General features: G+C 41.5%; 1 protein-coding gene across 1 annotated transcript in view; it reads right to left on the bottom strand.

Moving 5' to 3' along the window:
* myo1b (myosin IB) overlaps window positions 1–19,603 on the bottom strand; it is a 69,349-nt gene that overhangs the window by 5,200 nt on the left and 44,546 nt on the right. The window contains 21 exon segments of the mRNA XM_020638415.3: window positions 17–123; window positions 1,276–1,410; window positions 1,568–1,642; window positions 3,967–4,053; window positions 4,839–4,925; window positions 5,931–6,017; window positions 6,440–6,526; window positions 6,619–6,687; window positions 6,806–6,955; window positions 8,058–8,151; window positions 9,291–9,313; window positions 9,315–9,395; window positions 9,397–9,493; window positions 10,034–10,260; window positions 11,196–11,396; window positions 11,616–11,678; window positions 13,950–14,054; window positions 17,491–17,556; window positions 17,703–17,789; window positions 18,398–18,516; window positions 19,366–19,513. Of these exon segments, the coding sequence (XP_020494071.1) occupies window positions 17–123; window positions 1,276–1,410; window positions 1,568–1,642; window positions 3,967–4,053; window positions 4,839–4,925; window positions 5,931–6,017; window positions 6,440–6,526; window positions 6,619–6,687; window positions 6,806–6,955; window positions 8,058–8,151; window positions 9,291–9,313; window positions 9,315–9,395; window positions 9,397–9,493; window positions 10,034–10,260; window positions 11,196–11,396; window positions 11,616–11,678; window positions 13,950–14,054; window positions 17,491–17,556; window positions 17,703–17,789; window positions 18,398–18,516; window positions 19,366–19,513 (2,195 nt within the window).

Here is a 19,603-nt window from a genome sequence, read left to right as displayed (position 1 = left end):
GCACTTCTGTGAGTACCTGCTCGGGTAGAGAGTCTTTTTATCCTTGAAGATCTCGCTCGCCTCCAGCTTCTCCTCATAAACAGCCTTCTGCTCCTCTGTGAACTGGCTCCTGTATTTCTTACACTGAACACACAAACACAGATAGCAGAAGTTTAAAAGGGGGCTGACGTTGATAAGTATAAAATATTTGTATTGCTTCAGTGTGCTTTACGGATCTTGTGGTTCATTGCTTATCCATTTTCTCTGTATATATTTCATCAATATTGACAGGATCATTGCGTCAGGGGTGTGTGATTCTACTCTTCTTTAAAAAAAAAAAAAAAAAATGCTTTACCGCCTGCGGATTGGATAAAAAGGATTTTACTTTAGACTGAAAGTTTAATACTTGACTTGAGTCCACGCTCCAATTCTGCTCTTGTTCTTCCATGTGACTGTTTTTGGAGGTGTGCATGAGACAATGTTTTACTTTATCAGCATTGATCATGAAATAATAGCCAAGCGGTTATGTTGTGTGCCCCTGATACAGAGGCTTTTGTCCTTATTGCAGCGGGCGTGGGTTCGAATCCGACCTCAGCCCTTTGCTGCATGTCATCCCCCATATTCTCTCCTCCCAACATTTCCTGTCTCTTTTCAGCCGTCCTATCCAAAACAGCCCAAAAAGTTACCTTAAAAAGGACATATTATCGCCCTCCTCCACCTTTTCAAACAGTCCCCTGTGGTCTAAATGAAACATCTGTGCTGTGCTTTGGTCAAAATATAACATGAATCAAGCACCAGAGGAGGTTTGTGACCCTGTATAAACCAGCTCTCTCTGAACGCTCCGTTTTGGTGTGTGCGTCTCTTTAAACACAATGAGCCCCCCCCTGAGTTTTCCCAGTAGACATCACTCCTTGGTAGAGAATAAAAATGGCAGACCTGTGCAAAAGTTTTGTTCTAGCTTGGGGGTGGAGTCTATGGGTGGAGATACCAGGGGAGGGGAGGGGTTTTTGTTTTACCAGAATCCCACTGTGACATCACAAGGAGAGCACATTTGAAACGCAGCATTTTTGTCTGTGTTGAAAGACTTATGCAGACCACAAACAAAGGACTGGATGGGTTTATTTCACATTTTGTGGGTCAGTAGACACTCAGATCACCCAACTATATGTTAAAAAAAATGTCAATGTGGATTTTTCATAATATGTCCCCTTTAAAAGAAAATAAATCATAATGACTAAAAATACGAGTGGATGAGATACAGCAAGAGGGGAAGGGGTCTAGGGATTTTGGACCCACCCTCCAGAGGTGGAAGATTCTACGCAGCTCTGTGTGGACTCCATCCAGGAAGCGGTAAGGCCTAGTGGGCCAGTTCATGTCGACGGGAGACATGGAGGGCGTGGTGCTCTTCAGGCCCAAGAAGTACTTTTGCATCTGGAAAGAAAAAAAAACATCAATAAGAACTGTATTGAAATGGAATTCAGGTTAATGTTGATCGATAAAATATGTTTAAGGAACACAACAACAACAACAACATTAAAGAATACCCTTATTATTTTTCAAACTTAGTTCCACCACTAGTCCAACTTACGATTCTTTGGATGGTGAAGTCATAGATTTTCTTGCCGGCATTTGCCCTGAAGAATTTTCTGTACTCTCTGCGGACCTTTTAAAACAACAAACAAACAAACAAACAACCAACAAGAAATGTCAGTCACCTCCTGCCGCCTGTTCAGTTTGATGTGAAGCAGTTAAGAAAAGGGAAACCCTGGCAGGTGGATAGCAGTGAAAACACAAACAGCACAACAGAAACAATAGACGTTAGGGGTTAGTCACAAACAATGAACACCTGGAACAGACAACTCCAAGCTGCTGGATTTAACTCACATTACAACGATTACAGAATGAATGTCTGAAAAGTCAATGACGGTTATGACAAATGACCTTCATCGTGACCTTAATTGCACCAAATTGAGTTGTGAACAGGTGCAGCGTGTGGTGCAGGGTGAGTCAATTATCATGATGGAAAGATTAACACTGCAACAACTGATGTGTATGAGAGGACAGGTATTCTTCTGAAAGCAGACAGACACCCAACACATAATCACCGGAAACTAGGACACGCACACGCTTAACAAACCTAAGGACAAATAAAAAAACAAGTGAAACAAATATTGCTGGGTACAAACAACAGTGCAGCTTTTTATGGGGTTAGTTGGAGGGATGCAGAGGAAGCTGGCAGCTGTTCAGACGTTCAGAAAAAGAACAAATCAGACAGAGAGACAGACAGATATGTCAGTCAGGTTCTGTTACTTTAAGTCTTCAACGTAAAAAAAAAAAAAAACAATGTCTGAAATGCATCAAACTATTCTGAAGAAAGTTAAACTTCTATCTGTTCTGCCTTTTCACATCTTTGCTTTACTCTTTCCACAATGCTGTTGAAAAATGTGACACCTGTGGATTATTCTGAGTGACCAGAGCCTGGTGTAGAGTGTAAGTTAGTGAGGATAAAAAGTAACATCTTAATGGTTTACAGTATGTCATAATGGATTTGTAACTTAGTCTAACTCGTGTTATGCGTTGTGCAATAGCCTCATGGTGCTCTACACAATATCTCCGCATGTGCAATGTTCATTTGAATGTTTGACAATTCCTTTTTCCGTATTGGGACTTTTCATGTTTATCACCATGCATGTCCCTTCACATAACTATGACAATCACGTGATTTCACTTTTCTTTATGATCATGTAGTATCATCAGTGTGGTCACTGCCTGACGCTTTCTGTCAACTGTGACATTTCTTTACCATCATAAAGTATTATCGGCGATGTCCCTCGTCTGGAGTTTCATGAAAGGAGCCTGAGTATGATCTGTCAGTACTACTGTGAATAAGGCCATTACTGTTGTACTTGTTTACATAACTTGTATACTTCTTTTTATCCTTTTAAGGCACACTTTGAATTTAAACCCTTATAAACTTAATTATTTCTTCTTTTTTTTTTTGTCTCATATTTGATGCTCTGTTGTTGTTGCTCTTTTGTACAGTAATCTTGGAGCAACCATAAACAAGAACTTCCTTTGGGATTAATAAAGCTCCGTCTTATCTTATGGCGTCATCTTTCATTTTTATTTTTTCATTTTGTTGCGTTCTTATGTGGATCTGCCATTTTAATTGGCGTGTGCTTCTTTATCCACATTGTTCATTGTCATTTGTTTCTTTTGTCCGTATTTATGGATTGTACTGTGGAGGCTGCTATGTGTGTGTTATAACTTTGAATGGCTCAAGTGAAATTCTATTGATCTTTATTACAAATGATTGTTAATTACGCAGGGGTCTTAAAACTCTGCAAATAAACTACCAGATACATACCATGACATGAGATTTAGGGTAACTACCCCTGAAGATAAGATCAAAGTTAGTATTTTAAATAAATCTCTCTGGCTCACAAAGATGATGCAAGGACAAAATGTTGAAGGACAAAACGCCCAATAAGGAATGAGGTGCATAGTACATTGGGATTTCTCTAACTTTCTTGGAGTTAAAAAAGAGACTCTTCGTTATAATTATTCTGAAGGTAGAGAGGAAAAATCAGTTTGTGCTCCTGTAATCTTTTTAAAACGACTTTATGTTGTGGTGGAGTAACACACGCTGCTTTGTTAAGATCTTATTTTGTTAAGATTTTGTTGATCGATTATCTGTTTATTTAGAATAAATCTAAATGTTTAATTGATGATAGGGATTCCATTACAAGTCATTAACTATAACTGGTCATATTCAAATGAGCTTGACCTCTGGGACCTTTGTGCACAAAGCTGCACATGCTTTAAAATGAATGCTGTAGAAGTTCAAGTGTAATCAGACTGATAGTCAGAGACATGCTTCCTGTAGAAGTCTGCGTAATGTCGATGAGTTTAGAAGGATGAAGAGGTTCAGGGTGGATGATACGGTTGCAGATTTGGTGATGTCTACATCCTGGAGCTGGTAGGTACCTTGAGTCCCTGCCAGTAGGCCCAAATCACAGCAACAGCATGCTTACGCCGGGCCTCTTCCTTCAGTCTCCTCAGCTCCCTGCGAGCCTGTTCACAGGGTGGGCAGGAAGAGGCAGAGAGCAGGAACAAACCAAGCAAGAGACCATTAGAGGAAGAAGAAGGAGATACAGTTTTGACTGAGGTCATCAAACATGGAATAAACACACACCATCAAATACTGTTAAAGTACAGTTCTACACTCCACAAAACACACTTCACACTACCAGGAGGACTTCTGTAAAAAGAAACAAGACTTTTTAGTGGAACTCTGAGTTCAAAAGAAAGGAGCGAAAGTTACTGCAGGGGGGTCAAGTGAACGGATTCAAACAGTTCCATCTAAAAAAAAAGACAGACGATGACGAAGAGAATACATGCAAAAACTACTCTAAAAAGAAGACATCATGCAAACAGCAGGCAGCGTGCACTGGTGAGGCATGGCCCGTTGTGAAGGAAGCTGAAAACAAACTTTAAAGATGACCTCTCTGTCCCAGGTTTGTGTGTGAATGTGACCAAATTCACTAGGAGTGGCCCATCTAAGCTTGGGCCACTAATTAATTTTAATGAGCAAAATTACAATATGAGCTGTCAGACAGGGCTTCAGTGACAGACAGTTCAACTCCTCCGTTCACTCCAGCATGTGATGGAGAAGTGTGTATGTGGGAGGGTGGAATGTACACTGCCTTAGCATATACAGTATATCAGATGTTAAATGTGTAAGATGGGATGAACAGCACGATGGTTATAATGAGCTTTTTCAAATTTGAGTTGGGGGTGCGGATGGAGGCGGCAGACACATAGTCACGGCAAGACAAGTCGACAGGCTGCCCAAATACCTTGGTGCCCTGCCAGCCGGCCCAAATGACCGATACGGCATGTTTATTCCTCGCCTCCTCCTTCAGCTGACGCAGCTCTCTCCGGGCCTGATGAAAAGCGGTGGCAGTTGCGGAGGTGGGTTATTTTCAGTGACAAGCAAAACTTAATTGCCCCTAGGAGGGGGTTACTGAGTAGGTGTGGAAACATCATGATGATGAAACATTGACGAAAAAGACAACAAGGACTGTCAAGAGGTGGGACAATGTCTGGGAAGAGTCAACATGCGGGCTGCTTTTAGTCGGTGCTCTCGTTATGCGACTCCGCTGTGTGTCTCACTCTTCAGGAGAGAGATACTGAAGACCTCATCAAAATGCTTACCATAAGTTTTACTTAGAACTTAACAGCATCTATGGTGAGTCAGAAATAATTATCTGTGAGGTCTTGAATTAAATGTTGATTATTAACAACCAGGGGTTATCTCAAGTGAAATAAATACTGATAAGTGCATGTTATACACGCTCACTACAAAATCAGTGTGATTATACACAGCCACTGCAGCCTTACAAAGTAGCAACATATGCTCTAACATAATGGCATAATCCGTTTTTTTTTTTAAATAATTGAGCTTCCTGATGTTTTGTAGTCAGTGCATCAGTGTGCATTTACGGGAGAAATCTGCTGTTTGGAGGGAAGTGTGTGGCTTAACTATGATTCTAGAAGATGAGGAACAGTTTAAAAAAAAGACAACATGTTGGACGGAAAGCAGATGACCAAATTTAAATCACGTCATCCACGTTAAAGGATCTAAGTGTGCAGTGAGAAGTTTTGTTTCGTTTTGGTATAAATCTAGTTTTGGTTTTGACTTGTAGAAGAACCAAAAAAATAAATGTAACAGCCACAAACCAAACAGAAACAGGACGGACAACAATAAAGGTACATTAATCAGGTGGAAGGATAACAGAAGGGGATAACGGACGTTCATTCAGACGGGCTGCTAACTCTATTAGTCAGGTTCACAGCGAGAATGGGGATGGGATGGGACACTGGCGCACAGGGATGACAAGACAGCTGGGACACAGACACACTGCTGTGCAGCTGAGGTTGGAAAATACCTTGGTTCCCTGCCAGTATGCCCAAATTACTGTCACAGCGTATTTATTCAGCGCTTCTTGTTTTAGACGTCTCAGCTCCATCCGAGCCTGGTGGGATGTGGGAGGCGTTAGGTAAGACAGGTTGAGGATGTGAGGAGGAAAAAGAACCAAGAAAGAAAAGTGAAAGAGGAGTGGGAGAGAGGGGGGAGAGAGAAGTGGCAGTTTTTCGTGATCAGCAGAAGGAGCGATATTAAAAACGGGGGGGGAAAAAAAGCAGCAATAACATCAAAGTACAGCTTTGTTAAAGAACAGAATTTGTGTAATACTGTCGGGGCCCTTAGGCAGGAACACGGCATAAGATGAAAAATCAAGTGGTGAAGGCCAGACTGTTAAGACTTCAAGAGCAGTTTCTTTTCCTCCAACATTGGATTAAAAAAAAAAAAAAAGCCAGTATCAAACCTATGCTAATGTTCTGTGGTGGTAAACACCTCGCTCTCTGATATCCACACTGCACTTTAATGCTTCAGTACCTGGGTGCCGTGCCAGAAGGCTGAGATGGTGGTCACTGCCTCCTCACACCTCTTCTGATATTTCAGCTCTCTCAGGAGTTTGCGAGCCTAGTGGATGTATTAACAAGCAAACACATTGGAATGTTTTCTGCCATGAATACTGCCGAACGTATTTGCTTCAGTACAGAATGAATGCACACCTGCCATCCTCTAGCGTAGGACTGCATCACGGTGGTGGCGCTCTTGATCTTCTTGTATTTCTTTTGTTGCTGTGAGATGGAAAGGGAGGGGGGTTTAAGAAATTAGCAGCAGTGAGGGATGGCTGTCTATTCGCTTTGTTGCGTGTATTCAGGATTTTGAGTGCATTTTCTGAAAGTTGTTGCTCACAGCGAATCGGCGGTACCATGCAGCCACTACGATCTGGCTCTCTTTGAGCAGCAGGAAGTGGCTGCGGCACTTCCAGCCACGGTAGATCTTCTGAATGAGTGTGGCCAGGTCTTGCAGGCATTGCCTCCTCCTTTCCTCCAAGAAGAAGAGCTGTGGGGGAGAGCAGAGACTTTAACTACTTAAGGTATAAAGGAAAAAAAACACAAAAAAAACCACCCTGGATGCACATACATTGTGATGTCATTTGTTTAAAATGGACAGGTGTCAACATCAGTATTTCCCTTCCCAGAGTAAGATGTCTTCACAATTAAATCAGAGGGAATGCAAAGTGATACAAGGACAAAAAAAAAAATGTTCTCCTTCTCTGGGATCAATAGAAATGTCATTTTATCAGAGCAAATATTGATTTCAGCGATAGAAAGTGCAAAGTCCAATCTCTCTGCAGGGAGACAAATAAACCCTTTCCTGCATGGGCTTACAGTCAGACTCATAAAAGTCTTATCTTCAAAGGAGCTAAACGTCTCAACTAAACCTCACATATAACCAAATCTCATTCTGAAAGTGAGGTTAACAGGGTTAAATAGTGTAACTGAATTATGGATCACAACCCTATACATAGTAAGAGCTCCAAGTTCTGCTACATTTCTTCTAAAAGAACTAATCCAAACCTTCCTTAAACTCTTTACTTTGATGTGTGGCCTCATTAGAGCAACGTCCAAAAGAAGTATGGTCTAGAAACATACATTAACATCTACTCAACCAGACTTTATGTTGTGATTTCCCAGCTGTAGATATAAATGGCGGAAATAATGATTAGAGAGAGAAAGCAAATTGAAGAAGAAAGAAAAAAAAAAAAAAAAAAAGCCCAGAATGGAGATCATGTTATTTCAAGCTTTGTTTGCTGGATGGGGAGAAAGTAGAGTCAAACGCTGCAGGCTTCAAACGCTGAAAAACCTACAAGCACGGAGTTAAGAAGCCCATTTCCCGTGTTAGACGGGATGGCTAAGTGAAAACATGTGTTTTTCAGAGCGCTAGATGCATGCTAATTGCTGTAGTGGGGGCTTTTAAGTGCAGCCCACCCTGCTTTGCAAACATCTTACTGTGAGAAAACAGGGCAGCTGAGCACACTGGATACAACCTTTTAGATATATTCAAACACCGCCTGATCTACTGCAGCGCACAGCAGATGTCAAAACGAATAAGAAGCACATTCCAGGGATGTAGCTGGAGTCAGGATGTGTGTGTTTTCTACCGTTCTTGGGTTCCTGATGAAGATCTTGGAGCGGCCGTACGAGTACTCTTCTGTTGGGACCTGGAGGTCGCCCATGAGCACCTCCACTCCTTCCCTATGGGGAGACAGAGGGGTCAGACTGCTTCTAAGAAGTAAACATGACATTTTGCAGTGGCCCATTAACATAAGTGTAACCGTATAGAAGAAGTGCAAAGACTTTGGGTATAAGAGGGGAACAGATGAGAACATATCTGAGGATAGAGTGTTGGGAAACAGAGAGAGAGAGAGAGAGAGAGAGAGGAGAGAGAGAGAGAGAGAGACAGAGAGAGAGAGAGAGAAGAGAGAGGAGAGAGAGAGACGAGAGAAGAGAGAGTAGAGAGAGAGAGAGAGAATGGTTAAAAGAGAAAGAAACACGTGTGGGGGGGGCGGGGAGGGGGGGGGGGGGTGGAGCTAAGGAACCACACAAAGCACTTTGGGATGGCTCAACAACAAGATACCAAAGAGTGGTAGAGCAGATTGGAATCAGAATGTTTTTTTTTTTTTTTTTTTTTTTACCAGGCTGATATGGAACAAAGGAAGACCGATAAGGATGAAATGTCTCAACATACTGAGGTTCACAGGGGGAATAGCTCACTTCTGCTGACTTTACACAACTGGTATGTGACAGGGCTGCTTCTAGTTTCTGAAAGGATACCAAGAGGAGTTTCACACGGACTATAAAGCTATCTGACACTGTTTCATAATCAAGGTAGACAGTTAACAAGGCAGCTAGTGAAACCCTTCAGCAACATTGTCTCTCAAGAAAGATAACAAAAAAGCCTTTTTCCTAAAACTAACAAGTTGACATATATCTTAGACAATGCATAACCTGCTAAAATGGATATGCCTGTATGTTGTGTAAACTTATATGGGAGGATATTTTTACTTCTAATCCAAAGAAGGGAATTTGAGGCCGTTTCCAGCAATGACCTGCTTAAATTCACACCGCTCCACACAATCACACCTGGGAGCTGCCGAATAGACTTCAGTCTATTATTGCTGAACACAGAAAGTCCTGTGGGAGTAGTCTGAGTGGTTCAGTTCCTTAGTTAGAGACTCCTCCTGTGAGTGTTTCTCAGTTTCCACTCTGGCATTTTCTCACAAACAAAAAGTGGATTTGTTTTGGCGTTCTTCCAGTGAAAAAGACCACTCCTCCTCCGCTCTCCTCGCCCAGAAAACAATTAGCAGCTACTTTGGTATAAACACAACAATTACCTGGCAGGTCCTCTCCAGTGGGGGCCACGTCCGCTTGCACAGCATTTTGTAGCGCTCCAGACACGGCTCGTAGGCTTGGCGGAAGGCGTACCCCGCTCTCCTCACAGCGAACGTTCTCCATCAGGCCCAGGTACCGTGCCTGATGGCGGACCAGAGAGTCGGTGAAGATGTGGGCTGCCTTCTTGTCGTTGGGCTTAATGCACCTGGAAGGAGAAAAAAAAAGAGTCACTCTTTTACATCAAAGTAAGACTGATGTTTGTTTCCAAAAAAGCTGATACCAGCTGCAAAGTTCTACATTTCTTTTGTCCAGTTCTAACATGAGGAACATTTAAGTTACACTGACTACGTATGTTTTGTTAAATTTCGTAAAACTACTCTTATTTTTATGGGAGATAAGTCGCTTAGATGTAATGTAGATAAATAGTTTCATTCCAGCCAAGTCTGTATTAGCATATCTTTAGCATTAGCAGGTGTTTTAAGACTCAGGTTACGATGTCATAATAACTGATATTGAAGTCAATATTACCATGAAAAAGATTGATGTTGAATATTTTGTAGCCTACACTTAATATTCCTCATTATCAGATACTGATATTTAAAAAGGAGTTATCAGATAGCACATTCAGCAGGCTGTTTTAATTTGCTCTAACACTTACAATGAAGTCAGAGGCTGCGAATTTCACACACACAAACAACAATGTCCTGGACTGGCAAGTTGCTCTGCATGCATTACGGGACATTACCGGATGTAGTTTGGGTTCTTGGTCTGCAGGTTCCTCATCAGCGTACCCACTGACGCTTTGAACTGGAATCCAGCAGTCGGTGGTCTCTTCAGGTTGACTTTGGCTGGGTTGCCTTCAGGGAAGAGCTGCTTGATGAGGCTGTGGGTGGCCTTGTACATGGCCTGTGACAGGTCCCGGTACAACAGGTCGTTGTTCTTGTCTACGAAGCCCTCAGTGCGGTACAACACCTTGAAATGAACAGTGAGAACAGAAATGAAAAAGGGTATTTACCAAAGCTGTCGGCATTAAAAAAAAGTTAGTCGCAATTAATTAAGGTCTGAAATGAATGCACTCCTCTTTTTTTTAATTGCGATTAATCGCATTGCTTTTGCCCTTTAGGTGCATTGTGATAAGCCTCTGCACTACCTCGCTGCAGTCACAGAGCGTGATGGAGAAGCCAACACGGCTGCATCTTTGAATTTCTCAATTCACTTTATAAAACTCCCAGACAGCTCAGCTGATGACATCAAACGTTTCACTTGTTTGACCGTTCCTTTTAGCTGTTTTCATTTAGTTTTTGATCTGTTAAGAGCTTCTTTTTCTGAAGTTAATATTGTAACCTTGGATCCACCAGGTCATTACAATATTTCAAAAATAAAACCAGGGTTAAATTCAGTAAAGCACTCTCAGCTTAAGACGGTTCAAAAATTCAAAATAAAAGCCTAGAAAAGTTTATTTTCAAATGTAAAATAATAGAATTTCAAACATGCGATTAAAAATGCAATTATCACGATTGACTATTGATATTTAGCTATAAATCAGGATTCAAATGTAAAATCATTTGACAACCCTTGCATTTACATTCATCAGGTTGTTCTGTTTTTGAAATAATAGCTATATCCCTCTGTTAATACTGCACTTTGAATATATTCCCTATTGTCCTCAATATTTATTGTTTTAGATCTTATTTACATTCCTTATTTTAATTATATTTCTACTGTTATATTGTGTTTAAGAGCAACTGTAACGACCAAATTTACCCCTAGGATTAAGTAATTCTGATTCTGATTCAGATGAGTGCCAGAGTATCTAGCCATAACCTTTACAGCACTCTAATGTTCCAGAAAGATCTACAGATTCTGATCGTTTTTTTTTTTTTTTTACACAGCCTAACGTCCAGTACCTTCCCGGCGTAGTGCTGGATGCGGAAGCAGCTGTGTGGCAGGCTGTGGTCGGTAAGGAACTTTGAATTCTTGCTGAGACGACTCTCAAAGTGTTGGTGTTCAGCACAGATGGTGTTGAGTTTGTCCAGGAATGTCTCGTCCGTGACCGTGCCTGGCCTCAGGCACTCCTCGTCTAACATGGCCAAGATGCCGTTTTGGTGCTGGACATAGCAGGGGAGCAAGACATCAAGTTATTTTATAAAACTACCCATCATAAAACCCTGAATACTAAAAATGATGATCCAATATTATTCTGTGTAGCTAGTGTCTTTGTCCTTTTTTTTTTTTTTTTATCAAATATTCTACAAAAGTAATCAGACTTGAATGTGGATTCATGCAGAACTGGTCTGTGTGGTCTCAGCGCTGGGAGACTGACTCACATTCTCAATGAGGTCGCAGATAATGGCATTGTTGAAATATTCAATGTTGGTCCACTCGATGCCCTGTAACAAAAGAAATGAAGGTCAAGGGGACAATGGCTTTTCTATCTTATCCTCCAGAGCTAACAAGACTTTGTTTTTCGTATCAGCAGGACTCTTACAGACTTCAGTGGTTGATGCAAAAACACTCAACACAGCACTCAGCTGCTGGTCAAGTACCTGAAGGAAAAACAGGCACCAGATCTATTACGCTCTCACAAACAGCCTCATCAAGTTCTGTAAACTCCACGCAAGAAAGCTGGAGATGATTCAGAGAGAAATGATTATACTGGATGTATTACAATGATGATTAAGATGCTGTGTTCCAATTTCATTTAACCTCAACCATTTGTGAAGGTCTAATGTTAACATGTGAGGTAGCCACAATTAATGAAGTTAAAGTTTTCAATAGCAGCCAATTCTCATTTGAATTCTCAGATTCCTCTGAGCTTAGGACCACGTTTCTTCTTGTAATTTAAGATTCTGCACAATGCAACAGTGTCAAGTTTGGAAGTTTTCAGTTGGGAGTACATTGAAACACAGACAAAGCATCGCAATGACACAATGATCTTATTATCGCTCCAACTCTGACAGATTCTGTGTTAACGATGAGGCAAATAATGCTCGACAATGTTGCAGGTATGACAGTTTATGATTGGAGATTGTGGAAATGTATGTATCTTAACTTTGTCACTAACTTTAATCTGAAAGCCTAAAAGGTTTTACATTCTAAGAACTGTGATGTCAGACGTCTATAGCTGTAGATGTAAATAATTGTGGAAGAAGCCTGAATGACGTCACCCATCTGTTACTGCAGGGGGCTTTGAGAGAAAGTCGATGGCGATCACGTTGCAGGAAATGCTCTCAGCCTAACTTTCAGCCAACCTAACGACAGGCTGAGAGCTGGAGCGGAGGCTTGATGAACAGCTACTATGCACCTGCCCTTCAATCAGCTCCACTTCTGCTTACTGTGACTAACGCTTATCCTTCATAAAATCAAAACAGATGCGTCCCCCCCCAGTACAGTGTGGGCTGATCCAGACATGAGCTTATCAGACAAATTTCATTTTCTGAACCAGGCTGTAAACATGTTAATTTCTGCTGTTAAAAAAAAAAAAAAGCTTTTTTTTTAGTGGGTGTGTATGTGACTTCCGGTGCTTCGGCAGCCAGCCTCAAGTGGACATTAAATTAACTGCACTTCAGCATTGGATTCATTTTTCAACACTAGAGGTTGCTGCTTGGTCTAGACACATTCATATCACAAGCGCTTTATTACTTGAAATAGGGAAGTTGGGCCTAATGAGAACAAATGATGCAGGGAAAAAAAGAGCACTAACTGCAGTGGGCTCAGTGAGTTACAGCTCTTTTTCTTTTCTTTTTTATGCTTTCATCACTGACTTGAGTGCTGTTTGTAGGATTTATTAAATCTCTCTATATGTACCATCAAATCTTTATGGCAATATTTGCCACATCTGGGTTGATTTTGTGTTCACAGGGCCTTCTCTTTTGCTTTGGCACAAACTCAGTCTTCCTGTAGTTTGAGTGAAGACAGAGCGCATCTGGAGAGAGAAAGAAAAACTTTCCCCATCTTACCCACACGAACTCGCCTCTGCCCAGCTAATTCACAGCTGCTAATGGGTTGGGAACATGGCTTAGGTTGATGTAAGCAAAGTGACAGATATTTTGAGGAGGGGGCTTGCAACGAAGGCGGGCCTCAAACTGACGGATGGCCGGCCAAATTCCTGATTGGCGGTCCTCCCTCCTCTCTCCCGCGTTGTGGTATTTTCCCATGCAGTATGCTGGAGAGAGGCCAGGAGTGGAATATCATTGGTTCTGGTGTTAGTGGGGAAGGGGTGTGGGGGTCACCACGGCAGCGCTCACATACATAGAGCTTTGAAAACAAACAGAGCCCGAAGGCCCTCAACGGGGAGTGTTTACTCTCGCTGGAATGAGGGATCACTTCCGTCCCAGAGACTCGGCAGAGGGGAGAGGGAGAGAAGAAACTCGGAGTGTAATGGACGACAGAGACAGGGGAGAAGGCTTAGATTAAGTAGAAGGGGTCAAACTGAAGAGTGACATGACCAGGTTGGGATCATGCTGCAGGGAACTGCCATGATGAAATGTCACCACAACAAACTGAGTGGTGACACGCTGAAAGATGTACAGTTGTAGGAGAGGGAGTGCTTCCCGGGCTACAGGCTGGGCTTGTCTGGTCATTTTTCCAAGTGTCCACAACCAGTCATTTGCACATGGATTGGGCTTGTTGTTTATGCGAGTGTGAGCAAACAACCGTACCTCTCTGACATACTCCTCCTGCTCCTCGCGCAGGGTCAGCTCGATGAAGATCTGCTGCAGCTTCTCGTTGCAGTAGTTGATGATGAACTGCTCGAAGCTGTTGTCCTGTAGAGAACAAAACAACAATCAGTTCCAGGTTGGGCTGCAAGTTGAATCATGAAGACGCCTGTGAACTCACTGTTTCTCTAAGTTATTGTCAGTGAAATGTTTGTTTTTTATATATTTATATCAAATATCAGAATCTATTAAATTTCTGAGCTTGGTTCTTGATTTTCCCATTCTTTAAAAACCACTGTGATTACAAATGTTGTTTTTCCCCCCACTTAATTTCCCCGCTATGTTTTTTTTTTTTTTAAGAAGCTTTTTAAAGCTCTATCCAAATTCTTTATTCCCAGCAAACATTGCAAAAGTAAGCCAAGAGATGAGAAGTTTCACTGGTTTCCATTGTTTCACTGCAATCTTTTATATCAATTAAACGGCTGTACTGACTTGAACTAATTAAGAGGGTTTACGATACTGTTCAAACAACTTTGCTTGACCAGGAAAGGTTCCTGGAATTCAGATTTAGTATCAAACTTTAGAGGGAATTAAATTCTGCTTCCTCTTTAATTTGGCCATGAATTGTCCAGCAAAGTGTCATAATGTCACAAAAATGTTTAGTGCTTACCATTTGCAAGATACAGCTTGACTAAACTCTAACTTGCAGCTCACGCCGTCTGCTCAATGATTCCCTAAATCAAACTAAAAACTAAGAAATGATACCAGTAAGACCTGCTGGAAAACCATTTTCACCAAGGTCCAGTAAGCCATCACAGACCTCATTAAACATTGACCGAGTGACCCAACCATTTTTGCTAGCCTCATACCTCAATTATTACTGTGGCCAATTATGACCATTTAGTGGTTAGTCATGCTTCTCGGCAGAAGGCCTCATTGTGTTGCGGGGGTTAGGTTAACACTCATTTGCTAAGGACACAACAGTGGTTAGAGCAGGGTGTTTAGTCTGAGAGCTCGGAGTGAAGGACGCGGCAAGGTTTCTCAGTGTCAAGGAAGCAACACATGGCCTCAAGGAGATCTGTTAATAATGTCAAGATTCCATTTCCTTTAACTGAGAAACCAAAAAGGTTGTCTCCACCCCTACACACACACACACACACACACACACACACACACACACACACACACACACACACACACACACACACACACACACACACACACACACACACACACACACACACACACACACACACACACACACACACACACACACACACACACACACACACACACACACACACACACACACACACACACACACACACACACACACACACACACACACACACACACACACACACACACACACACACACACACACACACACACACACACACACACACACACACACACACACACACACACACACACACACACACACACACACACACACACACACACACACACACACACACACACACACACACACACACACCAATGTGGCAGCAGACACCAGACTGAAATATGACAGACTTGAACCTTAACCCTAAATATTCCTGCTGCGACTGTGCCGTTTTATGACAAGCGGTTAATAACACCTTGAGGAAGTAAAAATCTTTGTAGTGTACCATGTTTGAAGTTAATGGTCTCTCTCCTCAGGGGTGTTGATTTACAAAGTCCTTGAGTTTAATATTATGCCTATGTGTTACTAGTTCAAATCAAACACATTTCAAGGGGAAAAGTATATCAAGAGTTTAACAAGAATCTTCTAGAACTTTCTACAATCCTTTTGCTAAACCTTTACTTAGATTAATCACACAAGTTCCAGACCATGAAAATGACCATACACCAAACTTGACATCATTTATTGCAACATGTAGCTTACTATTCTCAGTTTAAATAGTGTTTTCAAATCTCACCAGACTACCAAAAAACACTCGGGGCATCAGCCCAATCTGTTTCATCTAAAGGAATTATTTAACACTTCAGGTTATTTGCTTAATGCTTTTCTTTCAGAGAGTTAGGAGATTGTAGATGACAAGATATGGAGCTGAACTGTTAGCCTAGCTTTGCATAAAACTTGAAGCAAGAACTAACAACGAGCCTGTCTCCATCCAGTCTCCCAGAAAAGCCTTTCATCAGCTCACTAGTTTATATCTACATCTTCTTTGTTGATTTTGATCAAAAAAAGTGTGAAATCAACATGTTGTTTAATGTGCCAGACTAGTTTTTGGCGAGGTAGATTTTAATCTCCGCTGGCTTCTGGGCAACCTCCAGTGACTATGAGACTCCAGAAAGTTCATGATTCCTGCCAAGAAACACTCTGTTTTGTTTCATTGGAACAGAGCCAGGCTAGCTCTTTCCTCTTGCTTTCAGTCTTCATGCAAAGCTAAGCTAACTGGCTACTACCTTTAGCTTACTTAACAGTCATGGAAACTGTGTCATTCTTTTCATTTAACTCTCCAAAGGAAAAGGGAATAAGAAATATCAACAATAGTCAACCATTCCTTTAAACTACTCAGACATGTTTGCAACATGAAACAACAGACATTTAACACAGCAGCATAACACTCAGTTGCCAGTTTATTATCGCACTTCCTTTGGTTTTAGCTAGTTGTTGCTAATAAAATGGCGACGGAGTGTTAGGTCATTACTCTAACGATGCAAAGGCTTCTTTAGCATCTTTTCAGCTGTGTAGCTGTGCTGCAGACCCAGGAGTCCTAAAAGGTTTTTTTTTTTGGTTTTTTTTAACGAGGAGGAGCTGAATTAAGTTCAGATCACAGCATGCACGCTTGGCACAGCAAACAGGCCGGTGCAGGTGTTACTTACTCCATCCTGGTGACCCAGACACAACACAACAGTGAGAGGAGAAGAAGGACTTGTGAGTGAGTGATGTGAACAAGCAGGAATATGAAGAAAAAAAAAATGATTATGAAAAAGACATGAAAATATGGGGGGGGGGAAGGGGAATGAAGGGCATCAAGTAACAAGGCAAGGCAATTCATTTAACTCCATTTAGTCCATACAGTGCACTCACACTCTGTTCTGCATGTGTTTGCATGCAAATACTTAATTACAGGGACCTGATGGTTTCTATGTAACTGACCTAATGGAACAACTCAACTCATAAAATGGTGTGCTACGTGTGTGCTGAGGTATCAAATAAATGCTCTTCCATGTGTAAAATCATAATGTGAACATTATGGGTATGTTGTTGTGTTTTCTGTGCATTGTGCATTTCCTCACTTTTAGTGGCAATTGCCTACTATGAATTGCTGCCTTTACAGTAGAAATCACTTGCCACAAAAAATAATAATATCACCCATAGGGGGCAATGAAGCTGAAATAATCTGATCTGAATGGTGTTTTAGCAGCCCTTAGTTCTTGTTGATAAGCTCCTCATGGGTACCAAAACATGCACGCTAGCAGCCTAGGGCAAAATCCTTTTAAATGTAAAAGAAAAAAATCTTTGGGTGCTCAGATTCCATCCTTGTAGAGTAAGAGAGAAAGGGGAGAGGCTTTGATGTGCCATTTGTCTTACCTCAAATATCTCAAAGCCATAGATGTCGAGCACACCCATGACTTTGTGTCGAGTTTTGGCTTGTGCCTTCAGGGAGACAATAAAGTCGATATTAGAAATACACTAGGACAGAGCGGTAATGCCAGTTTGAATGAGCATGGGAAAATATGTTCAAAAAAGACTGAATTATTTATTAAATCAAACAAAAGTGTATAGTCCTTCACATAACTTACTTTAATGCTTTCGTTGATCCTGGTGACTAGCCAGCTAAACAGACGACTGTAGAGGTTTTTGGCGAGGGCATCCCGGGCGTAGTAGGCCTTTAAATAAACACACATTTTGGTTGGAGAAACGTTAATAAAGCCCTCGACAGACAGTGCATGAGTTCATTTGTACTTGATCTTTTGCACATCCAAAATGTCAGTACTTGAAAAACATGTTTAGTGTTAAACCTGTGCTACCTGTGAAGGTCAAGAATGTATGAAAGAAAATAAAACCTTCACAAAAGAATACACTTATTCATGAATACGATGGGGGGAAAAAAAAGATTAAGGACACCAGCAAAAACAGGTCAAAAAGGTGAAGTTAATTCTAAAATCAGAAGCAACAGAATGATGGAGAGGGCCAAGGTCTTCAGCACCATCACTGTATGAGCAGTCTGAGTGAACTCACTAACCTCTTAAACATGACCTATATTTCAATAACCAGGGGGGATAGAGCTTATCTATAATGAAGAGGTTTTCATGTAGCACTGACATGGATGAGAGGCAGCAGCCTGAGGAGCAAGTCAGGGGGAAGAAATGCCCCTTCATCTTTTTTATGCACTCCGAGTGCTTGTGTGTGCATGTATGTGTGTTCTAATGTCAATACAAGTAGGGTGTGCAATGGTGTAACTGGTGCAAGGCCGATGTGGTACTCTGCCTCTGACCTGGGAAACATTCAGGGTGGTGGACACTTTCTCCAGCTTAGCCTCCACTGTACGATAGCTGAACGCTCTTTCCAGCACTGACTGTTCGATCCCCAGCAGCTCGCACATCTCCTTCAAATCTGCAACACATGCAAACCACAGGCAATAAGCAAATCATTGAGACATCATGAGGAACGATATGATCATTTTACTTAAAATTGCAGCTAAACATAGATGGTGAGTGGAAAGTAATGCCAAAAAAAAAGAGTCAAATTGTCGTTGATTTCTTAGATTAAAGTGGAAGTTTCGATGAAAATGTAACTTCATGTGTTCATATCTTATGGACTAATCCAGTGTGGCTCAGATGACACGGCAAGTGCTAGAAAAGGAAGAGTGCTTTAAAGTTATTTTGATACAAACTATTTTATAAATCCCTTGGGGAGAAAAATAAAAGGAAGGGGAAAGCATGAGATTAAATTATCGGCAATATGTTGCAATGTCATTGCAATAAAGCAGTGATTTATATGAAAAAAAACAAACATATTTCCTTGGAAAGAGTGGCACAGAGATAGATCATGCCACTGCCATAGAGGGAAATATGTAAATGTTACACTTCCCCGAAAAGAACAGCTGTGAGAGTGATAACACAAACACTTCTCGTTTCAGAAATAAGTATTTGGTAGGGGTGACTGCAGGAGAGATGAAAGCAGCCAAGAGGGGGCAGTGGATCCCCATCAGGCCATTTGTATGACGAAGGATTGTATGTTTAAATATTCACATTATGTTAAAAAATAAACACAATTAACTAACTCATTAATTGAATTATTCACCTTTTTTCAAACCAAAATAAATGCCGAAGCAGCTCATTTATTCCTCGAGCACGTCACTGCCAAATCATTCAAATGAGGTTGGAGATGTGTCATAAAAGGATCAGAGGTATTTTCATTTCCCTTTCGCTTCCTGTTTGGTCATCAGTCAGAAGAACCCACCGTTTTTGTCTTTGATGCGACTCTCGTCTGTGCCGTTACAGCGGGACTCTGGCTTGAACTCTATGTTGCCGAGCTTCAGCACGGCCGCCACCAGCTCCAGCACTGACTGCACCTCGTCCTCCATGAAGCCCACGATCTGCATGGCATTCTGGGAAAGGCAAAAAGGGAATCAGTTGCTGATCAGTTTGTTGAATGTCAATGTTGAGTGTCAACAGACACAGGGTCACTTAAGGAAACC

The sequence above is a fragment of the Labrus bergylta genome, chromosome 13, assembly GCF_963930695.1.
Source record: "Labrus bergylta chromosome 13, fLabBer1.1, whole genome shotgun sequence".
In the NCBI taxonomy this organism is placed as follows: Eukaryota; Metazoa; Chordata; class Actinopteri; order Labriformes; family Labridae; genus Labrus; species Labrus bergylta.
The sequence above is the reverse complement of the archived record's forward strand: the minus strand, read 5'-3'. Positions and strand labels throughout refer to the sequence as shown.